This window comes from Stegodyphus dumicola, chromosome 3, assembly GCF_044657685.1.
Source record: "Stegodyphus dumicola isolate Sdum_Otavi_A_Nest chromosome 3, ASM4465768v1".
In the NCBI taxonomy this organism is placed as follows: Eukaryota; Metazoa; Arthropoda; class Arachnida; order Araneae; family Eresidae; genus Stegodyphus; species Stegodyphus dumicola.
In genome coordinates, this window is record NC_140770.1 from 209,026,299 (window position 1) to 209,052,175 (window position 25,877).

Consider the following 25,877-nt stretch of genomic DNA (forward strand, 5'->3'; position numbering starts at 1 on the left):
ATTTTTTTTTTTTTTTTTAAATTTGGAAAGCATTCAAGAATTGCAAGAAAGAAAAGTAAAGGAATTTTCACACAATGGGCTTATTGTCAACTTAGAATAGAGTAGACCCTCAGTTAATAAAAGTATATTCTATACAGTAATTACATATTTACAAATTATAGAAGGATGTTTTAGAATGACTTACAGTGTAATTTATAAATATATAATTACTGTACAGTTTTTCTTGAGTATATATAAAATATATACATTTAGTTACACACACATATATAGTTTGAATATAATTTTAATAAAATTATTTAAAAAACTGAGCAAAATTTAGGACTTTCAGTATAAAAAATCTAGTGCAAACATATAATTGCACGCATGTTGAAACTTGAAACATTGTGGATTTCTTTTCTCCTTCATTTCTCCATATTCTTGCTACTGAGACTTCTGCAGAAAATACTTCGATTAATTAAATTACAAACATATTTATAAGGCATTTATTCATAGCAGTAGCTAGATCCTTTAAACACTTCCTTATGAATGTAAAGGAATAGTTACCTGCAAACCAGTAATTCATACTAAATAGAACATCCATGGGTTATTGCCAATGATAAAACAGAATCATAATAACTGTATTTTTTACCAAGCTTTTTTGATTTGAAAGGCTTTTCTGAGTTCTAAATTTTGTTGGTTAACAATACTGACACTTACAGTAAAAGTAATATGGAAATATGAATAATCATGACAATCATATGTTTTGCAATTCTCTACTGCTAAAAAAACTAAATAGATTAAAAATGAAGAAGTTATAAAAAACATACAAGATGCACACATTTTTTCAATTTTTTCCATCTTCTTTTCAATTATGTTCTGAAGATGTTCTATTCTCCTCAGCTCATCAGATGCTCCTACTTTTCCAAGGCTAGCATTAACTTTTGATCTACAAATGAAGATAAATGCATATGTCTAATTCTTTGTAAATTAGAAATTTACTTTTTTTTCCCTAGAAAAAGAATTTTAAATATATTATAAAATAATAGAATTATTAACCTTTATAAAGAGAAGGTAAAAATAGACTAAAATTTTAAACACTGACGATAATTACAAAACTCTCCTAAAATCCTTAAGATCCACACCGAAACAAAACAGCTATGGAAAATAAGAAACTTGCACTTTCATATTACAGAAAATAAGAAACTTGCACTTTCATATTACAGAAAATAAGAAACTTGCACTTTCATATTACAGAAAATAAGAAACTTTCACTTTATAAAAGTAAACTATTTCTTTGAAGCTTTCTAGCCCATAGGATCTATTTTTACCTTCTCCAAAGGGATCAATAATGCTATTATTTTATAATATAGAGATGAAATTAGCATTGACTTAATATATGGGAATACTTCTGAATGCTCTTAGGCTAAAATATATTTGACTAAATCCTGCTACACAATATATCAAATACAGTAGACTCAATTAAGATAATGCAGGGATGACGGTCATAAATTTGATAGCAGTAAGAGAAAAGAAAAAAAGATTAATATTATAATTACCGGAAAAATACTTTAATAATTTACTTGTATTTTGAGACATTTTAATTTGGAGAATAAGTTCATTTGGCCATGTAAATTAAATCTGTATTAAAAACGTAAAGAATAATATTTTTATTTTTAAAAAAGAGTGCGCAAAATTAAGATAATTTGTCCATTATGCTGAATTTCTTAAAAACTAATGGATGAATTTTAATGACATTTGATATGAATATACATTTACGAGATATAACAGAGAAAGAGATGTACCATTCAAAAGTCATTTAATGTATGCATGATTATCAGTGAATCTCACAATGTAGGATGTCCAAAATCCATGTTTTGATACCAAACTGAAAATGAATCTAATATGGGGGTCCCCTCACAGAGCTAAATAGGTTGTGCAGCATGACGCATACTGGACAGAAGTCAACAGAGGAGTCTCTATGGTAATCAATTCTACTCTGCAGAAAGGCAGTATTCAACTATGAGATGGTTCTCGGAGGGGAATGGTGAGATGAAATTGTACATCCAAGATCATCCCAGGCATGCTCTATAGGGTTATGGTCAGGTGATTTGGCTGGCCAATCTATGCAGCGAATATCCTTTATTTCCACATAATTGTCAAGCAGCTGAGCCTTTTGTGACCAAGTGTTGTTATCCATCAACAGGAACCCAGGACCAACTGCAGCCCTGAAGAGTTGAACATAGGCTGTAAGATCTCTCTATACCACATATCAATCAGGAAGCCTTTGTCAAACATATGCAAAGGTGTGCGGAAAAGCATGGTGCTTTGCTGAAATCTGGTCAAAGGGACATGCTGTGTGCACCATGTTAAATGCACTCTCCTGTGCATTGCAATGAGCATGACGCAAACAGGGGTTCTTCTGGTATATAGTCCTATCTCAAGAAACCTTCAAGGAACTGTAGACAGTGAAACTTAGGTTCCAGTGATATCACACAGCTCATCTGAGAGTTGTGAAGCTGAAGATCTGTGTCTCGGCACTGGAAGTGCCAAATATGTCATTTGTTGCTGCGGATCTTGGTCGAACTTGTCTAAGTCTTCTCAATATGGATCCAGTGTCCTGCAACTGTTTCCACACATTACACATTACACTCAGCTCTGCAGCCACCTGTGCTTGTGATTAGCCTGCTTCCAATCTACCAACAATTCTCCATTTCATTCCATAATTCATATCTTCATGTCAACTCATTTTACCTTATAAAATTTACTCAACTTTTGTGAGAAACACGGTGAATGCTTTGAAGGAGTATGAGCACACAAATTGCTGAAAACCCCAGATGCACTTATATTCCCTCCACAACCATAGCTCTGAAAACATGCATGCACATGCTTACGTATTCAAATATTTGCATAATTCATTGGTAGCATAATTGGTACCTTTGGTTAAATATGTTTCATAAAAATAGACAAACTTTGTAAAATTCTCTTAATTTTGCCCATGAATGTCTTATTCTTCTGTTTGATAAGAATAAATGGGAAACAGATATTTAATAACAGTACACCTTTTTTATTTACATTTATTTATTTATTATTATTATTTTTTTTTACAATTTAGCAATATATTTTAATGGATGATTGAACAACATTTACATATTCCAGATTATGTCCAATTAAATTATCTAATCTAGTGGATAAAACACAATTCTTAAATATATGATTTAGTTTGCTATCACTGCAGTTATCTCGCACATTTTCAATGCCCTTTTGTATTTTACATAGGAATTTTGCTTTATTTTGGTAGTTTGTGATGATAATTTTTCTACTGTTTTGCAATCAACAAATTTACTTCCAACCCCTCAGTTGATTGGGAACTGACTGTTGTGATTGTAATATTACATGACAGTAAAAAATATGATATACAACATATATAAAGTAATCATACATGCATAGCATAGTGTCACCTTCCGGTATCAGATTAAAAATGAGCATATACTGAAAGGTGAAATGAGTTAATTATTGGAGGGTGAAATGATTTAATTACTGGAGATTGACCTGGTAGAAAGTGCGATAAACTAGGGTCATAAGGAAAATTAACACTTGTTAATGTCTGTTCATCATTTGATTTCAGCATGGCAGCCAGATAAAATTTATAACTGCAATGCTTTTATTATAACTTCCATGTTCCTAAGCCCAATATCAAAAGTTAAGGTTTGCTATCTACAACCGATTTGTAAGGCTTGAAATTTGACACTGTACGATTGTTTATTAACCCTCTGGCTGCTCATCCTGCGAATTCTATAGGCAACTCAAATGTAGCAAAATATGCTCCTCCCACATTTTTCTTCCTTTATTGAGGAGCGCAACCCGTTTTTCCCCATTTAACCCTTTCTGGCACACTACCTTTAAAAGTTGGAATTTTGATAAAAAAAAAGTAGGCAGTTTAATTAGGCTTAGAGGAGTACACAAGTAAAATTTTGTAAAGAGAGCACTTATCGTTTTAATTCTGTGGGTGTGCCAGCGCGGGCACACTGATTAAATAGAGCTTCGAAAAGAGTTCTGAAACGAGCATTTGAAATTATAAAATAAAAATATAAATGTCTACAACTCAAAACTATTAAACGCAGCACTAAGAAAACTTCTTTGAAAAGAGAATTGCTAACTGATAAAACCAAACAGCTAACTGATAAAATTATCCTTGACCTTCAGAAAATCTCTCCAGCAATTTCTTAGTTGATAACCAAACCTCCCCTCCCTCCCCAAAAAAGCGGGGGAAGATGAAAGAGAAAAACAGGAAATGAAACACAGATGCGGACCCACCTTTCTATGAGCTGCAGAAAAACAAAGATACAGCTGCCTCTCAGTGACCTAAACTCGCAGTGAGCCCAGTCTGGGTACACCTCGGTTCCCCGTTCGATTTTAAGCAAGATTTCCAAGTAAAAATTTAAAACTAATGTAGAATAAGAAAATTAGCCTACAGCCAAAAAAATAACATAGAAATTTCCTTTCAAACAATTCCTTTTATACCCTAAATAATTTGGAAGATTTCTTTGAAAAATGAGGGTCTTAAAAAACTAAACATGGTTAAAATATATGGACTGGTTTGTATTGAGCTACCATCTTCTATAAATAAAGAAGGTTCAGAGTAACCTACAATAACCTTCAAATCCTTTTTCATTCAATTTTTCTGTGCAGACAGAAGGAAGTTTTTAGGTGTACCCAGACAGGGCACACCGTGCTGCAAAGGGTTAACCATTGAAATAAATTATATACAGTATTATACGTTTAGTTTATGTTTTGGCTAACAGATACCGTTAGTTGTCCGCTAAATTGCGGCATTTGAAGGTACATGGTATTTCTGCTCAAACTTCACCTTTTCGTGCTTTTTCTTACAAAAATGGCTGTTAGAAAATGTTCAGCGATTATCTTGATTATTTAATTAAATTATTGAATTATTAATTAAATTTATTGATTAGATCAATAATTAGATTTATTATTAATTAGATTTATTGAATCTAGTGCAAAGACTGTGAAGTTGGACTTTGCCCTGAATCCTGTTTTGAACTCTTATCATTACTGCATTTCTAAGGTATTCTTCCCTCAGCGCTTTGTATTTTCTTAAATTTTATACATTTTACTTTTTTATATTATGCAATAAATAGAAATTAACTGTAATTCGACTGAAACTTATTTAAAAAAAGATTTTTTTTGTGATAACATCTGAATTTTTCTTTTTCTGGTCACTTAGTTTCTCATGATAAAAATCTATATAAAAAATATTTTCCAGAAAGAGAAAGTGCATTTTTCAATTCTTCAATATATATAGATTTAAAATATGAAAAAGAGAGAGAGAGAGAGAGAGAGAGAAAGAAACGATTTTGATCTACAAATCGAGCAGTTAGAAGGTTAAAGCAATTTTTTGTAGGCATCCAAGCTATACTGCAAATTTGCCTTACATATTTCTCAGACAGTTACTCATTAATTCTATTTTTACAACATTACTTTATTAAAAAAAACAGCAAAAGTTCTCTCTGTCTATTTTTCAGTTCCTAAAAAGAGATGCAAATATAGCCTTTCATACAAGTTAAAAAACATAAAGCAAATCCTCACAAAGAGATTGAAAATCACTGCTAAATTATGCAAAGATAATTACTGTAAGTCCATAATTAATTTAACTATAACATCCAGTGAAATTTCTTAATTAGAAGAAGGAAAAAAAAACTTTACAAAATTTTAAGAATGCCCTATCCACAGGGACTTACTTACTTATATATTTTTGATATGAACAAACTTTTTAAACTGAATACAGATGCTTCCTGTAATATAATTGCATATTCTAATGCCTTAAGAAAATCCAGTCACATAATTTCAGTCAAAACTAAATTTCTAATCAAAATGAAATATTATCAAGAATAAAGCTAATACCATAACAATAATGTTGTATATTGTCAAAATGTGAACAAATAATAAAAATCTTACAGTTTATAAACTATAATACAGAATTACAAAGATGAGCCTTATTTTATGAGATGAGCCTTAAGTATTAGAACTTATATTCAGTCTATTATGCAAATGCCAAAATAATTAATTTGCATTTAGTTTGACTGGATGATTGCATTTTGCATAATTTATACAGAAATAATAGTTATATCCTGTAATAGCAGTCCTAAATAAGAATATATATATAGAATCATATGCATATATGCATGTCAGCAAACTTAATTTGAAATGTTTTTGGTTATATTTTTAACTTAGAATATGCATATATTATATCCCTGCATGTGGTTCTTATAAGAAATTTTAGGAATTAATAAAAATTCAAGATATGACAAAAGCAAAGTATTCTTTGTTTAACCTTTAATATATATTCTTTCTGTTGCTATATATGTCTTCACACAAACACAGTCTGTTTGGATTATTTCAGAGAAGTCTTGGAACCCTCTTCAGCGCTAGCATTACAGTTTACTGAATATCTAAAATGCACTTAAAATAATTACTTTTAAGTTCAGTGCTGGAAGTGCTGAAGAATCAGGTAATCAGTGAACACCTGGCTTAATGAAATGGCGGCAGAAGAGTATAACATGAGAATACACAAGCTCATAACCAGATGTGACAATGTTTAAATGGAGGATGTGATTACGCAAAGAGGTGAAGGAAGTTCCAGGTATGTAACAGAATTGTTTTTCCAATGTATAATGTGTTTTTCATTTTCTATAACAGAACAGTGTTTATTTTCTGGATGACCCTCATATTCCAACAGCATGCATGAAACACTAGCACTTATGCATGAAAACTATTACAATAGCATACTGGCAAGCCTGGATTATCAACAGGCAAATAACACAGTAAGAAAAAGTTTTTTTATTCCTCAGACATTTCTGGGTTTGGAAAAGAAATAGACGATAGGTTTTGCTTTGATGACAAAATGTCAAATTTAGTTATCAAAGGTGAGTTATGCACTTTATCATACCTTCAAAACTGAAGCATTCAAATTTAGCAGAGTAAGTTCATGTGACAATGAAGGAACTAGTCTGATGAACAGTAATTCAATTTGTGGAGACTTTAAGGGAAGACATTATTGCTGTTATTAAAAATACAGAAGTTAAAATGGGAGAATTGTGTTTAACGTGCTTAAAAAAGATTTCTGATATCTGGCTATGCAGTTAAAATTTTTAGGTAGAAGAATTAGCCAAATAAAAATACATTATACAGTACAAAGTCCGAGATCTGGACGTCCAATATCCGGAATTATCTAAATCTGGACCTCAAAGGCCAATACCAACTTTTTTTTTATTTATAATTTTTGTGTGCTGTATTGTATTCACATTTGATCACCCCACTGCACATAATAAAACATGTGGAGAATCCCTATTCTTAATTTCACTTCGGCAGTAAATAAAATACCAAATTATTGAAGAAACAATCATTTTAGCATAAATTTGTACGATAAATAAAAACCGAAACATTCTACAGATATATAATTTATTTTACATCTACTAATATCTTATACCCCTAATGCTAAATTGGTAAATCATTATTTATTATATTTTGCTTTCATCAACGCATGATTGTCAACACATAACAACTTCAGTTATGACTCATGGAGTAATACCTAAACATTTTTTTTTTATATTAGTAATTGAGAAACAGCATGGTAACCTTTTATGCTGACACTATGCTAGCCGATGATTACAGATTTATGTTAAATGCGCTAAGAAATGTTGACAGGAAAAATTTAACGAAAATTTCTTTGCGTATGCTAAAAGTGGATTTTGATAATGATACTTATAGGCCAAAAGATTATATTTAGTGCTATTTGAATTAAGAATAACTCATTTGTTATTTACATAAACCCAGAACCAGCTCCAAGATTCATATGGCCACACTGGGCAGTAGAATTCAGGTAAGACAAAGGGAGGCACTTGGTAGGAGAATTTAGGAGCCACATAGACTGCATTAATCATTGTCCCTCAATAATCCTCTTAAGTATATGTGGGAATTTATTTATTCAGGACTCAGATAAGTGTTAAATATGTGCAAGAAATAGGGATAAGTATAATAAATAACTGAACTGATACAATTTTAGGCTTAATTGTCTCAGTGCACAATAGAAGCAAGATAAAATTTAGTGGAACAACTTGTCTTTAGTCCCAATCTCATAATAGATAGCCAAATATGTATAGTTAATGATAGCTAAATTTTATGATGATAGCTGCTAATTTTAAAGGTTTTTGGATGTCGTAAAACGAAGGTGAAATTTTCTAATTAGCAGATTTTGTAAAGAAATGTGGAGAAGCGGTAATAAATGAAGAGGATATAAAAGAAATTTTTCACTGTGATGACAATTCTCCTCAATCATCAATCAATTACTGGATGGTGAAATCTGTAGTATGACTTTAGATCCAGAAACTACCTCTACAGACAGAGTGACGAAAAAATTTCGATTGACAAGTTAGTCGGAATTCTAGACACAGCAATTACAGTACTTCAACAATGGAACTTTGTAACTGAATAAGAAATTATGTCTGTCTATAGAATTAAAGAGAAAGTTAGCACAAAAAACAAAACAACTTGAAAGAAATGTTTAACAAAGCAAAAGAATAAATATTAAGCCTTTTTTGGGGTAAATTTTGATACCCTTTACATCATAAATGCTTCATTATTTCAAAAATCACGATTTCATATTTTTAATTTTATTATTTCTACATGCCATCTTACTAGATTAAAACTGATGATCTAATATCCAGAAAAATAAAAAATCCGGAATCGTGGAAGTTTCGACAAGTCTGGATCTGGGATTTTCTACTGTACATGAAAAACACTTTTGCATAGATTCAGTGTCATTTTGCAAACTTTTTCTTAACAGCTGTTTGTGTGTAAGTGTATGCAAGAGGCATCCTTTGGAAGCGACTTTCATACACTTGGGGAACATAGCCCCATAGTTCAAAAGCCAGTGTTCTTGATTAAATAATGTAAATTTTCCACATACACATAATCCACATAATGTAATTTTCTATATAAATTGAATTTATTAAAAAGTACCCCACCTTTTGCAACAAAGACCAATGCGCATGGCTTTCAAGTCATACAAACATAACCTACTCAATTTATCTTCACCTACATAGACTTGATTTTCTGTACATTTGCAGAAATCAGCATCTGAATATTCCTAAATAACAAATACAAATAAGTATTTTTTTTTAATCATGCAAACAATTCCAAAATGTTTTCATTAAAAATATTATATTCTTATACAGATTAATGTTTTAAGATACAAAAATGAGTTTCTTTTACTTACTTTCCAAATACGATCCATAAAATTGAATGAATTTATTTCATTCTTTAAAGTCTCTCTGACATAGACTGATGGATGACCAAATATATTTAAAATATCCATAACACTGTAAATAAATTGAATATATTGAAACCAAAGCAAAACGGAATTTTCTTCCATTAAAAACAATGAAACCTAATTATTATTCATCTCTACTGATTCGAAATTATAAAATTATAACACAAAATGTTAATATATATTGCTACAATAGCTAACCTTTGCCATTTATTCATATCCAAAATGTAACACAGAAAAATAACTTCAAATAAAAAATATATCATAAACATACTGAATGAAACAATGCACAATTTAAGTATTTTAGATATGTTAGATACACATCATAGAGGTAAGCTAAACCGCTCCTTTAAGGGATCAGATCAGAACTGTTCACTCACAGAAGTGAATAAGTTCTTTTTAATGATTCACCGCTCACTAACCTTGATGACTTGGAACAGGCATGGATCAAGATTAATGTGTAAAGATGGGGGAAAAGCAGAGACTCGAGCAAGGAGTGGGATTGGTACAATCAGCTCAACCAAACTGCTCATTCCCTGGCTTGATTTCATTCAACTGTACTTTTGAGATTCCCTACAAACACCTTTCTACATAGAGCAACAAAAAAATTTTGGAATAAAAAATGCTAAATGCTACAAAATAATGAAAACTAAACTCACTTTCGTTAAAGATTACATTATTTCATTATTATAATTGATTTCTATTGCTATTACTAAGCACAGTGTAAAAATTAATTTTTAAATTACAGGCATATCTCAAAAAAACAGGAAATTGTCTGATGACAATACAGGCAATTTCCATTTTTTTTAAAAATCTAATTTAACACAATGATACCAAAAGGTAAATGAATCTTTGGATTTGGCTTAGAAGTAAAATTAATAGCAAATGTCCAGAAGTTGAAATTCTAATATTTTAACTATATAGCTTAGAAAATGAAACAAAGTGGAAAAATCAAAAATTAAGAGTTATGCATTTTTATAATTAAAAATCTTTTCCACATTTGTTCTGCAACCTTGAAAAAATACATTAGATGGAAAAAATTATATTTATAAATATATACTAATTCTGAAAAAGATTAAAGAGAAATTAATAGCTCTTGACTACAAGAAGTTAGTAAAGTAAGTAAATAAATAAAAATATAATTTAGTATTTTACATAAATGCTACAATAATATTGTATGAAAAAGGTAATACCTAATATATATATCTATAATATGACACAGTATTCAAAGAATCAAAATGAAACTCAAAGGAACAGCTCTGAGAGGAGGGGGGAAAGGCGAGTAATCAAGACTACACGGGAGCCATATTTGCGGCTAGAGCAGGAGCACTGGAATGATGAAATGAGTGAATAATGAAGACCCTGTAGGAATCAGATCTGATGCTAGAGAAGGAGCAATGAAAAGAGTGGAAAATGAAGACTCCAAAGCACACAGATCTGTGACTAGAGAAGGGCCACAGAGCTGACAGCTGGGAATCCAAGGGACAAACTAAGCACTTATAATATACGTACTTTAAACAGATCCTCACACTGTCAGATGGAGGAAAAACTCCATTCATTTGCCAACAGGGGTGGTCAGTTTCATAGAGATGCATTGTTTTATTTAATGTTTTGTTTTTAAATACTAGATGGAACACAAGCAAGCCAAAAGCACACATATATACATATATAACACATAAATACACATATAAAAAAAAGAGTCAGAAACGTTTCCGGTAAATAACCAAGGAGATATGTTAGTGTTTACACAAGAAGAATAAAATTTTTGGCATGCTTCCCAACAAGATCTCTACTTGAACAGTTAAAAAACCACCACTCTGTTTTCACTGGATCGGAGATTACTCGCTTAGTAAAGTGAATCAGTTCTTTGAATCAGTTCTGGAGTGGATCGTCCATCTCTAACACAATATGAAGTATTTAATATGTAAATACGTAATGAAACTTTAATTAGTAATGCCTTTATGACAGGCAATATATACACGAAAACACATATTAACCTCAATAACTATGAAAATTAATACAGTCAAAAGTCTTTAATCTGGACGTCCATAATCCGGACCTCAAAGCTGCAAACTATTTGTGCATGCGTATGCGCATAATATGTTTACGCATGCGCATTTAATGTATAACGGACGGTATAAGCTAAACTAAAATTATTTAATTATCTATTTCAGTTAATGTTGCAGATTGTGTTTTTCCTTAATCTTCTAATTGGATCCAGCTTATTATTTTTTGCAGACTGTTAGAGCAATTTTATAAAAGTAAGCTTGAACTTTCGATTATGTCAAAAAGAATTTCCAATTCTGGAGCTGCCAAAGGATCTACAAAGCGAAAGCATGTTTTGATGTCCATCAAACAAAAAGTGGAATTGCTTCAAAAAATGGATAAAGGCATATCCTTTGTTTCTCTAACCATTCTGAAATCTGTTTATCAATTTCAAGCTGCTCTGCGGGGAGGACGTCGCGGCACGCTATGAATTGGAAGTTGATCTGTCAGCATTATCCTCATCTTCAGGCCAGATGTTTTTATTTTATTAAGCTTATAATTCCTTACTAAATGTAGTACTTCATCTCGATGTACTCCGTCTTTGATATGATTTAAATCAAATTCCTCATCATTAGAAATATCATGATAGTTCAATGAAATAGTTCAATCAAATAGTTTTCTGGTTGCAATTTTCCAATTTCGACCATGCGTAATGTATGCTTTATGCATGCGTACATTGAAAGAAATGTTTAATAAAGTAAACAAATAAATATTAAGCTTTTTCTTGTAAATTTTGATATCCTTTAGATCATAATTGCTCTTTATTTCATAAATTACGGTTTCATATTTTTAATTTTATTATTTCTGCATGCCATCTTACCAGATTTAAACTGATGATCTATAATCCGGAAAAATCGACAACCCGGAATCGTCGGAATTCCCGACGAGTCCAGATTAAAGACTTTTCACTGCATATGTATCTGTATCACACTTACAGTCAAAGTGCTAAATTTGGCCTCACTGAAAAATACCAGTTTCAGACCTAGTAACATTCGGTTTTCTAAATTTCATTAAAAAGGAGTGTAGAAAGACTTTCAGTTTCTGTTATTATAAATTTTTTTAATGGTGGGCACTACCCATTTTTAGGCTTCTGCTATTACTAAGGCCAGAAGCAATGGTCATTCTATTATGGAGGCACCTCATAGGCAGCCACCATAACTTTCAAGGGGACAGACAATTTACATCCATGTCTTCTACGGAATGAGAACCCAGGCCATTCAGTATCGTAGTCGGCTCCCTTAACCACTATACTGTTTGGGCGGCTTGTTAATTATAATAAAATTTATAATTAATTTTATCACTTACTCACAAAATTACTTAAGGGAAAAAAATGAGCATTGTCTATAAAGGAAGTTAACGACAACAGCGGGGGGGGGGATTACTCCCCCCCAGTCAAGGAAAGCCTGACCTTGGCTGAAAAATTAATGACAGTACATGCATATACTGTCCAATTTTAGTGTGGCTTTAGGTTTTTTATACGGTCATTTCTTGATACAATCCAGCTCAATACAATAATGCATTACTTCAGAAAAATTATACATAAATATTTATTTCATTACAAAATACTTTAATATACTTATCAAACATAACCATTAACTATATTTTTGCATATTACTTTCCTCAAACAGCAGTTGTTCTCAGGGGTTCACATATCGGGCAAACTTTGTAATAAATTGATGATGGGAAATGGCAATTTCAGAAAATAACAGTGGACTGTAAAGATCTGATGGAAACATTACACATGACTTTAAGTAATAAAAACATTTTTAGTGTTATATGCTAAAGTCCCCCCTTTTTTATTATGATATAAATTAAATACTAATCATAGAATCTCTGATAACAAAACAAAATGCATAATGAGAATGAGGTAAGAAGTACTTTAAAATGCTAAGCATATAAAAATATTCCAGTACCATAATTTTCAAATTTTACAAACAATAATAAAATTTTGATCATAAAAATCTGTTACTCTATTTAAAAATACAATTCAGTAAAAAGATATGTAATAATAAATTAATTGATGCATAGCACTTGAGTTCAAAGACAGCCAGGAGATGGTAAGGAAGAAAGAATATTCTTTAACCTTTCCTTGCCAAAAATTTCTCAGAGTTAGCTCCTTTCTATGATTAATGAAATCCAAGACTAATACATTATCTTTCGGTAATCATTCCAATAGTCCAGTGAAAGATTCAAGAAGAAGACATATTCCAATTAAATTTAGTATGTAATATCAGAAAAATTTTAAAAATGATTACTTACTCATTTAAAGAATACAATGCTAAGGATTTATATGACTCCATTTTCTTGATACCTTTGACCAAGCATCTGTAACACAATTAAAATGATAGAAATACTTATCTACATGCATGCAAAAAATTTATATAAAGCAGTCATAAATTATTATATACATATAATTATTCATATATATATATCTGTAATATATTCAGAAACAGGAATTTTGACGGCGTAGAAGCGTTGATCCATAATGACTAGGAAATTGGAGGCGAAGGCAGATTAAATCCTCAGTTTTATTTTCAGCAGCATGTTGCAGCTACACACAAATCGGCACATTAAACATGCTTGTTCCAAAAGGCTTACATTTTTGATAGATTTGCAGCAAAAAAGAAGAAGCAAACATACTGCAGTCTAGCTAAGGCAAAGAATAGAATGTGTGTAATGTTCAGGATGAAATCTTAAGTAATTCTGAGTTAGTGTTGGTTCTCAAAGCATTTTGATTGGATAGTTATTATTGCTATAAAATTATTATTGGCTGCTGGAGTTTTAATTAAATTTACATCACCAGAATTACATAAGAGTCATATGATATAGATTTTTCTCGAAATGATGCAGTGCAAATAGATGTTGCTATTTTTAGAATAGAGAAGGAAAATTAATTTACGCTGCTAATTTAATCTTTTACATATTCTTTATTTTTCTTACATATTCCAACCCCCCTTCAAAGAAAAAAAAAAAAGGCGTAGGAACAGAGAAGCCTTTTTAAAGAAAAAGCGTTAATGCACTAGCAAATGAAAAAAAAAAAAAACATAAATCATAAAATTTTTATCCTGTAAAGTATAATTTATAAATATCAATTTTTTAAAATAAATTTTTAATTTTTAGAGTCCTATTGAATTTTTCAGCATTTCAGTCTAAAAGTCTTTTTGTTTGAAAGTTCACATAATCATAATTCTTTAGGTAAGGTTCTTGTTATCACAGAATATCACAAAATAAAACTTTTACATAATCATTACTCATAATTAAATGTAACACACATAAATATTTATGATACTAATTTCCATACTGATAAATTATACTTTAACACCATAAATATAATAGCAGTGACAGTTTCAGAAATTATGGTTTCACCGTTATCATCTTTCATTTACAATTCCTGATTTTACCAAACTGGAAAGCCTCACAGTACTTCTAAACAAACATATCCATCAAAAGGGCTGTCCTCTTGAGATAACCAGTGTGTTCTTTGCACTGGTGGCCCAGGGTGCCTAGGTAGTTACTTTAAAAGGCCTTTGTTCCTTGCATAAGGTAACTGGCCTTTGAGAACTGCACTAACACATTCCACAACACACACAAAAAAGTATAATAATATAAAAAAAATTACACACACTCATAAAATGAGAGCCTCCAACATTATCTCACATAAAGAGAGTAAAAGGAACAACTGTACAGAGGTAATTACAGACCTCTGTTTAGGAACCAGTACTCCCTCAACATACTCTACACTTAACACACAATCACCCATAAATTTTAACATGCATTTACCATAATTTCATATTACTTATCTGTACTAATTTCACTCATTTTTTAGAGTAATTATAAAATTAATTCGTATTCGAAATATTCAACAAAATTTCAAAAATATAAAAACTTATCTTAATAGCCTTCCCTAAAAATAACTAAAAATCTAAGAATTACTTATTTACTTTTCTAAATTATTAGAATTCAAATTTCTAATATCATTAAATTATATTTTTTCATATCACAGTGTTACATTTTTAATATCCAATTTATTAAGAAAAAAATATCATTTCCCAATGTAGATTCAATTACGCAAAAGCAGAAGTGAAAATAAATTTCTGGCACCTACTTCAATTGTAAATTTAATCCTATAACTACGAAAGAACATCTTAATTCATTCGCATATAGTTGGATCAAGATATGCAGTTCGATGACCTTGAAAGCACTGGAATGATTTGAAACGTTGGCACATGGAAAACATTCATCATTCTACAATAAATAAATCCTGGATTAATTTTGAAAGGCTGGCACTAGATTTCATTTTTAAGCACTCTCAGTAATTCTATGATTTGAATTTTTTTTTCATATTTTCATACTGCTGTTGAATTACATTGCACTTATTAAATCACTGGATATGCTGGGTTAAATTTGGAAGCATGGATTTTGACTTTAAATACACTTGTTTTGGAACGATTCAGTGTAGTTAACTTGCTGATACCAGGTTGTGCACATAGATTGACGAAGCCGTACATATATTGAAGATAAGGCATTAATTAACAAATTTGCTTTCACAGTCACAGCCACAATTTGGATGATTACACTTCTGTGAAGAACAGGCACACTTGATGATTTAAAACACTTTTTTTCCTTCTAAACATTTAAGAGATGGCTGTACACTTCATTTTCACTGATGTTAGTACTTTTGGGCTTGCAGGTACTCGATATCCATTATGAATTTCCATTACACATGGAGGAAGTTTGAGGAGATGGTTGGTTATTGTAGACATTTCTATTGGAATTCCAGCGCACAGGACATGTATCCTGTCGACTCATTTGTAATATATTCAGGAGCAGAAATTTTGATGGCGAAGAAATGTTGATCCATAATGACTAGGAAACTGGAGGCAAAGGCAGATTAAATCTTCAGTTTTATTTTCAGCAATACATTGCGGCTACACACAAGCCGGCACATTAAACGTGCCTGTTCCAAAGGGCTTACATTTTTGATAAATTTTAAGCAAAAAAGAATAAGCAGACATACTGCAGTCCAGCTAAGGCAAAGCGTAGAAAGAAAGTGCGTAATGCTCAGGATGAAATCTTAAGTCAAACTGAATTAGCTTTGGTTCTCAAAGCATTTTGATTGGATAGTTAATATTGCTGTAAAATTATTATTGGCTGCTTGAATTTTAGTTCAATTTACATCACCAGAATTATGTACGAGTCATATGACATAGATCATAGATTTTTCCCAAAATGACACAGTGCAAATAGATGTTGCTATTTTTAGAATAGAGAAGGGAAATTAATTTACGCTGCTAATTTTATCCTTTACCTATTCTTTATTTTTCTTACATATAATATACATATATATATATATATATATGCGCTAGATTTTTTTTAATAAGTTCTAAATAGAAATCGCTAGAAAAATAGAAATCAATCCAGTTGAGTCAACAGGATGTGGTCAGTTTTTGGCAGATGCTGGCCAGATACACCTGTTGGGTAACTTCTCACTGAACCAGGTGTAAAGCCTTTGATGTCCCATTTCAGGCTTTCTTCAAATGGCAATAAAAATAGTATCACAAGGTAGTCTTTTCTTTCTTTCTGCAAATGTTCTCTTCTGGAAGAAAAACCTAAAAAATTGTGCCATTTCACCCTTCTTTCACACTACAGAAGCATTTTTTTTTTTTTTTTAAACAAAAGAGGAAAAAAACCAAAGTATACTCTAGCTTAGCTTACTTCTTGTATACCAGACTGACTGCACTGACTCAACATTAAACATTTTTTCTCATTATCATTAAACATTTATTAATGTGAAATTATTAATGTGATTCACATATATTAAATAATCTGACAAAAATCTATGTGAAAGAAAGAAAATAGCTTTTTGTGTGGAAGGAGAATATTTATTTCAGCTGGAAAAGGGCATATCCTGTATTTGAATATCGCATAGGAATTGTTTGGCAGATAGCAGTAAAAAATCCATTTCTGTACTGATAGCTCATCATCTCCTCTGAATTTAAGAGTTCATATGAAAGGAATATCATTTACAATTTTTAGTCTTTGAAGAATTATATTCTAAAATTAGACTTAATGAAAGCACAATCTCAAAAGTTCTCAAATTTTGCTTTCATTTAAGACACATTCTCAGTAAGTATGTGTAATTTAGCAGTAAAGTAAAAGTATTAATTTTGATTTAGCAGTAAAGTAAAATTAAAGTAAAAGTAGAAGTAAACAAGCAGGAATTATTCTTAGAAATTGAAGTGGCCGTATTTCAAGATAAAATAATACTGAATTGTGATAATAATAACAACAAACAATAATATTTTTTTTATGTGTACTAAATTAGATAACATCACTATGTGACATTAATGATAAATTTAAATACTCAGTTTAACTGCTTTCACACAAAGTTTAAGAAGCATCATAGTGACTTCATTTCATACATTTTTCATAGTCATGTGAATTCTGCTCACAATCTCAGATTTAGCATTGACTTTGAAGGAAAGGCTTAAATTCAAACTCTTCTTATCCACCTCATCAAGAAGGGGTGAAATAGCGTGATTTTTAAAAACATCTCCCCTGGTAAGCCTGAAGTACTACATAACCATAGAGCCATTTTTTGTAAACAGAATAAACCTTCATCAGTTTAAATTAATGGATTAAACATTGCATTACCCCAGCTACTATTCAAGAGAACAATGTATGGATGAAATAAGTATTGGCTGATCAAGCTTATAGAATGAATTTTTTGCCATGACAGAAAGGGCAAAAAAATTAATAATTTGTAAAATCTGTGAATAACTTCTTTGCACATTTCTCTTTTCCTATAATATAATGGTATTCTGACATCAAAAAGATAATTTTATTTCCAAGACAATTAAATGTATGTAGATGAAAAATTAAAGTCTAAAATAATTTAACCACAAATCATTCAATACAAAAGCCATATCAAACTACTAAATGCTTCTTTTTAACATCTAATAAAATCATTATGTATTCTGAGTACCCATACACTTTTACAATTTTTGTAACATGCAAGAAAACATACAACATTATGATTAGCAAATTAAACTCAACTACCTTTTGATTTTAGAATAAAAATAATTACATAGTTTGCATCAAAAGTTCATGTTAGTCATCGCTTTTCATTTGTGATGTGAACACAAAAGAATTATAGAGCTCATCATATATGGCAGGGGTGGCGATATATGATGAGCTCTATAATTCTTTTGTGTTCACATTCTTGATAGTCCGAGCCATTTTTCAAAATTTGAAATTTTTCGTAAGCCACAACTAAATACGCATTTAAAAGCTATGCAAAAATGGTATTAAATTTTTTTTACAGAAAAAATATTTATTAAAATCATATAAATAAAAGTACAAAATATGTGTATTGAATATAAATATTAAAAATTAAACACATTTATTTTACTTCTCTTGATAATTCTTTAAAATTTGGTGAATAATTGGCGATCGCCCTTCTCAGTAATTCTTTGAGATGCTGGTTAGTTTATACTGATTGGTGTTTGGATTTCACAAATTTTAAAGTGGAATAAAATGATTCACATAAGTACGTTGTTCTGAATATTGAAATAATTCGAGAAGCAGCCTTTTTAAATTCAGGATACTTCAATTCTGGTACAAATTTCCAAAATTCAGTAATTGGCATCGATTTATAGTATTTTAATTGTAGAGCTTGATCTTGTTGCATTTCTATTAATTATTATTCTAAAGATGCTTTTTGGGTCATAATTACATTGGAAACTGAAAACTCACCTTGAATTTTGTTAATTTCAAATGGATTCAGAGAAAAATCAAGAGACAATGGACGGAAATGAACTTTGTTACAACATTGCACTTAGTCTTTCATATTTGTTGTATGTAATTTAAAACACATTTTGAGACACATATGGAACGATAATAATTTTTTTAAATATAATACACAAAAATGAAAAGGGAACTGGGATACATTTATCGAGAGCCACAAATAATTCTTCAAAGAGCTCCATGTGGCTCGCGAGCCGCAGGTTGGCCACCCGATATATAATTATCACTTATGTTTGTTAAGATAATACATATAAATGCATCGAATCAACCGAAATCTGGCAATATCTAACATAATCTCAAAATACAATAATTTTTTTAATACTTTAGAATTATTTTTAACAAATGTAAACATCAGATTTTGTGTTAATTCTGCATTTTATATAAATCAATACATTTTTTAAAAAATAAATTTAGACAGCCATGTAAAAGCAATTACAAAATCTAAAACAAAACTCTCATAAATGCTTTTATATATTGAGCATGTGCACTAATTTCTGTTAACTATACAAAATAACCAGTAATATTACTCTAATTAATTTCTCATACATATGGATTCATGCGTTCCCTCATTATCATAAAGCTTTCAATACATAGCAGCATCAAAACGATAATTATATGACATTTTAAATTTATAAAAAAATTAAAAAACAAATCTTAAGAAAATAATTTGGATTTCGCTTAAGCTTTTTTGTTTTTCCTCTACTCGCAATTTAAGAGTAAACAAATTTACTGTATGTTAAAAAAGTAACTATATGAAAATAATTAAGAATTTTAATTTAAATATTTACGAAATTGAAACAAATTTCAAATAAATATAAACAGTACATACAAATATTTAATAAATTACACATACACATAGTTGATATTTTTAGTTAAATAGAAGCAATTATGAATATTAATTAGTATACGTATTAAATAACACTACAATAATTGGAAATTAAGCATGAAGAAGCATAATCAACAGATTAAATGCTTATATACATTAAACAGACAAGAAAATAATCTACCCAGCTTAATATAAACCGTTTTCCCTCCCTCTCTTAAACCTTTCTTATTTTCTTGAATATTTATAAGAATGCATGAAAAATATCATTATATTATGTGTAGTAATAAATCCCATTTTGGTTTAGATTTCAATGATGACCTACATCAATATTTGGAGAAGATTAGTTAACAGAGGTAACTCAATAAATATTTAATATTACAATATCTAAGATTTACATACAGAATAAAGAGTTATAGAGTAATATGTCACATTATTTTTTTCAAAATTTGGTGCTATATAGGTTAGTTTGAAAAAATTAGCAAGTAATATATAACCAATTTAGAAGAATGTTAAAGTAATATATAACTGAGTAAGATTTTGTAGTTGCCACATACACATGGCATAAAAAACTGCATTTTTTAATATAATAATCCATGTTATCTTAGACCTGCTTGGACCATCTCTTTCACATTCCACTTTTTCATTTAATATTCACTACAATAAATGTAATACAACCCAGTAACAAATAAAAATATCTTAACCAGTCCCTGTTAACTATTCACAGTGACAACAAGCTATATGTATCAAAATTTACGTCACTTTGATTTTGTTCCAAAACATTTTGCTGTTTAGTGTGCAGAGATACATAATAACAAATATAATAATAGTTATGCATAAAATGCTCTAACATTACACACTGCAGTGAAACACTAGAAACATTTATTTTTTGTTCATCTATTGGAACAAAATAGTTAAAGATTAAAATGACCACTGTTTCTTAAATATTTTAAACTTAAAGGCCATGAGACTAGTGACTTATATATAAGTAAATGCTCAGAAATAAAGGAAAGAGATTCCTAGAGGAAAATATTGTATTAATCAACAACAATTAATTGATAAGGAAAAATCAATTCCTAAATTACAGTATGCCAATATTAAATAACTGTACATTAAGAAAAAGAGTATTTGAAAACTTTTTCCAAGCCACCAAAAATTGCCTTTGGGATTATGCTCCACTTCAAGAACTATTGGTTTAGACAATTGATTGTAAATGGGATTTTCCCAAATTTGGAGCAGAACAAAACTTTTAATTTGTAGAAATTTAGTCATGAATTTTTGCTTTGGCATATGAACTTGTGCAAAATGTGATATCTTTCTCTTGCTATAATAATTTGGACTGAAGCAAATGTTTTGGCTGACAGTTTTAAAAAATTAGCAGGCACATTTAGAAACTTTTTGCCAGTCTGATGCAACAATATGCTTAGATGCAATCTAGATCAACTGGTGCAGAAAACACAACATAGATACTGTTATGAATTCTCTCTTCAAATGACTGTATTTTTAATCAAAGTTTTATCACATATTTGCACATTTCCTCATCTGCACCTGTACGCATATTTTATATCTAACACATCTGAAATTCCCTACACATTATCAAATACACAAGGTGCCCTTCGATGCTGATATACAAATACATTATGGGATATTTAATAATAATATTAACACTTACCTTTCACACTGATAAAATAATTCTCTATGTTTTTCAAAAGAAAGGATTACTGTAGGTACTTCTATTTCTTTGAGTTTCAACTGGGGAAAAAAAAAAAAAAAAAAAAAGGTACTACACAATTTACAAAACTTATTATTGATTTAAAACTATCGAGAAATGTATTACATCACATAATTAATTTTAATTTAGTCCAACTACAGATCACTGAAATATGCAACTAAATTCTGCAAGTTTTGGAAATAATTGAATAAAATAAAAATTGAATAATTTCAGAGGATTTTTATTTTTCATTATATATTGCATAATACAGGTATACTGTTAGTAAAACAAAGAAATTTTAATGCAGAAAATTTGTAAGAAGTGAATGAGCATCACATGTAAAAGATTATGCATATAATTATTTTAATGCTTAACACAAAGAATGATTTTTTTAACAGTTACAAACAAATTGTACTTCTGAAAATACTACATTTTAAATTTATTTATAATATCTATATCCATCTATCTATTTATATATACATTGCTGTAAATGCTTGTACATATTTAAATTCTTTTGATTGCCTTGTTGTTCTGCGTTGCTGTAGTGTTATGCATTGTTTTGCTTAATTATTTATTTGTTGCTTTTAGGATGATAATTTTAGGTTTATTCCAAATTTTGGCTCCATTTTTTGTATTGAAATTTTTCAGTTCTAAGAGAAACAATGTTTGAAGTGTAAAAATAACTCAAGCAGAATAAAAGATATGGGAAATTAATTTGTTCCTCATAGGCCTTGGCAATTTTTGGCCAAACTGGTGATTTTTTGGTAGATTCAGGAAAACACATTATCAAAGCCCTATGAATGATTCTTTCAAAAGTACATGCTACAGTTAATAAATAATGGTTTGAGAACTAGGAAGTTAATTCTTAACGAGCTGTGAGATTTAGCAGTTAGCTGAACAGCAATTTAAAGCGTATTGTGCGAGTGATTTTGAGAACTGATGACATTCTCATGCACTACGAAGGAACTGCTTAATACCTGCATTTTCCTTGATCTAGTTCTAGTTATACTGCATGATCTAGTTCTAGTACTGAATGACATAAATTTTTATAATGAATTATAATTTTTTCTTATCTGGAGTGATTATTTAAAAATATATCAATGAGCCAATAGCTTGCAGCAATAGTATTATTTTACTTCAACTTCAATAACATATATCTTATGTTTTCATTAATTTCACTTAAAATACTGCAAAACTGCATCTCTGGCAATAAAATAATTATCTACTCAAAACACAATAGATACATACTCTATTTTCTAGAAATTCAGCTTCTTCCCCACTCCATAAAAGATCACAAACATCACCAACAGATATATATGGTTTGTCTTTCACAATAATAATATGTAATTTATAACCATCTTCTGAATTTACCCTAAAAGAAACATAACATAAATAAAATACAGAAAGATAAATAACATGAAAATGAAAACAAGCTTTTCGATAGAAAAAAATTAATAAACTTAGAACATATAAAAAATTTAAAATCCTTTTACCTTTTCACAAATCTTTTGACTGCTGTACAGTTATATTGGTTCTCAACATTATTACAGGAAAACCTACAAAGTAATAATGTTCTAATAAATATTATATATAATCATATTTACATTTTTATTATTGTATTACTGTTACTTTAAATTATTAAAAATCATAAAAACAAAATAAAGCCTAAAAAATATACATCAATATTTTGCAATAGAGAGAACTTCTATGATTTAATTTCCAATTTCAGCTAAAATGAGAAAAAAAAGCATTTACATCAAAAGATTAATTTACCCATTTCTAAAAGCTTTCTTTCTTCATTACAATTAATTTTTAATTTTTTCAATTCTTTCTTAATTTTATAGTTAAGCATATTATTAGATATTTGACATAGTGGAAAGATTTTTTTAAAAAATGATTTGGCATTGCAAAGAAGTCTTAATAAATATCTCAGATTAATATTTTCATATTTAACAGTATTAGTAATAATTTAACACCATTAGATGACAATAATAAGAATCTACAATTAATAATACTTGACTATAATAAAAGTTAAAAATCCGGTAACTACAGATGCAAATGAAAATAATGAAGCTTCATGGAAATATAATACAACTATAAAATATGATATTTTCCATCTTGCCATTCTTAAAGAAAAAAAAAAAAAAGAGAGAGAGAGAGAGAGAGAGAAAGAGAAGAATATTACAATTTTTTCCAGAGGCAATGAACCAGAAATAAAAGACACAAACAGTTAATACTGACATGTGGTACTGAGATTCAGACAAACGAATGTAAACTTTGTCAAAAGTAAGAAGAATGGGAAATGGATGTTTACAGAGAATTTTATACTAAGAAAAACATGACCCACAGCATTTTGCTTTAAAAAAGCTATTAATTTTTTTTTTTTGGGGGGGGGAAGATTTATTATTTGGACAAGAAGGGAATTTGCCTAATAAATAACTCTTGAAAGAAGCAAAAAGATGCAAACAACACAGAAACTGAAATTAAACACAAAAAAACGAAATGAGAAAAACCTATAAAAACTATAGAAATACAAGAAAGCCAAAAGTGAGGTAAAAAAACACATATTACCAGAGTGTTCATTTTAGAAGAATGTAACAGAAAAGCCCATAAAAGGAGTAAGTAAATGTCTGTAAATGACATGCATGCATTCAAAGATTTGCTACAAGTTTAAAACAACTATCCAAATCTCCGAAATTCTACTATAAAGGTAATCAGTTTATATTTGGATTGAATTCCATATACACTCTAAATCAGTGGTTCTTAACCGGGGGTGCCCGCATCCCTGGTGGTGCAGGAATGTATTTTTGGGGATGTGGGAGAAGTCCCTTAAATATCATTTATTAAATTTCTTATAATAAAATATTTGAAATCTGCAATAGTGTCCCAAATATTGAAGCTCATGAAAATTGGTAGCACCTAGCTCACTTATCGGCAAAAGACACAGGAAAGCGCCGGTGCCGATGGGCGTATACACTACGCTACGAAAAGGCATGAAACGCTACAAACGAACTCGAACAGGCAGCTAGGTGACGGAGAAAAGAAAAAAACTTTGTGGGAATACAAGCGGAGAACGTTATCCCCGCATGCGCTGAGTTCAATATGTGCTACTCCAATGGAATCTACGGATTCACAGATTTGTATCTGCATCTACTGCGGCTGTGTTAGGTTGAGTCAAGTTGAGTCAACTATTGTGTCTGCGAGATGTGTCTTGTGTATTCTGACTTGTCCAGAAACCTCCTGAGACTAATACATTCTTAATTGCCCGTTCAAGCCGAATAGGATTCAGTGATATTACAAACGTAAGAACATTATATATATAATATTACATTATTTGTAAATAATTAAATCGATTATAGTGAACCCCACTATGTCAAAAAAACGCAATAAGTATGCCAGTTATGGATTTACCTGCACAATCGAAAAAGAGTGCACGCAACGACCGCAATTCATCTTGTGTTCCAAGATATTTTCAAACAGCAATCTCAAACCATCAAAGTTATTAGAGCATTTCAACAATCTGCATGGTGGCGAAAAAGCGCATAGCATGAACAGCTTGGAGTCAAAGAAGGCTCGGTTTGATACCAATGGACCTATCCTAAAATTGTGCGGACCAGCAATTCAAAAACCTTTATTAGAAGCCTTATATCAAGTGGCATATTTATGTGCAAAACAAAGAAACCTCACATGATCGCTGAAGAGTTGATTAAACCTTCTGCTTTAATTATTTCTAAAGCAAGTTTTAGATTCGGAAGCACATAAAAAAATCCAAGAGATTCCATTATCGAATGATATTATACGATAGCGAATACAAGATCTTAGTGAAGATATTTTAATGCAAGTAACTGAAGCCATAAAAATCAGTCTACTAAAAATAAGCATGCAACTGGATGAGTCAACTGATGTTGATAATTGTAGCCAACTTTTGGTATTTGTCAGGTATGTGAAGGAGAAAGAGGTGATAGAAGAATTTCTATTTTGTGAGCCACTGGAGGTGAATACGAGAGGAATTGATGTTTTCAATCGCATCAGAGATTTTTTTACTAAATATCAATTACCAATGAATGTGATTGGCTCAATATGCACTGATGGAGCCCCAGCAATGCTAGACAAAAATTCAGGATTTTTTTCACACATGGAAAGAGAATTACCGGAAGTTATAATAACGC

At 30.2% G+C, this 25,877-nt stretch overlaps 1 protein-coding gene across 2 annotated transcripts in view; it reads right to left on the minus strand.

Moving 5' to 3' along the window:
• Nucleotides 1-25,877, minus strand: part of LOC118200869 (tudor domain-containing protein 5-like) — a 102,126-nt gene that overhangs the window by 1,443 nt on the left and 74,806 nt on the right. For both annotated transcript variants that reach the window (XM_085813815.1, XM_035372854.2), the window contains 7 exons: nt 23,202-23,264; nt 22,957-23,080; nt 21,670-21,749; nt 13,628-13,693; nt 9,272-9,374; nt 9,021-9,142; nt 807-925 (listed from right to left, as the gene is read on the minus strand). In XM_085813815.1, coding sequence (XP_085669941.1) covers nt 807-925; nt 9,021-9,142; nt 9,272-9,374; nt 13,628-13,693; nt 21,670-21,749; nt 22,957-23,080; nt 23,202-23,264 — 677 coding nt within the window. The remainder of the gene's footprint in view (nt 1-806; nt 926-9,020; nt 9,143-9,271; nt 9,375-13,627; nt 13,694-21,669; nt 21,750-22,956; nt 23,081-23,201; nt 23,265-25,877) is intronic.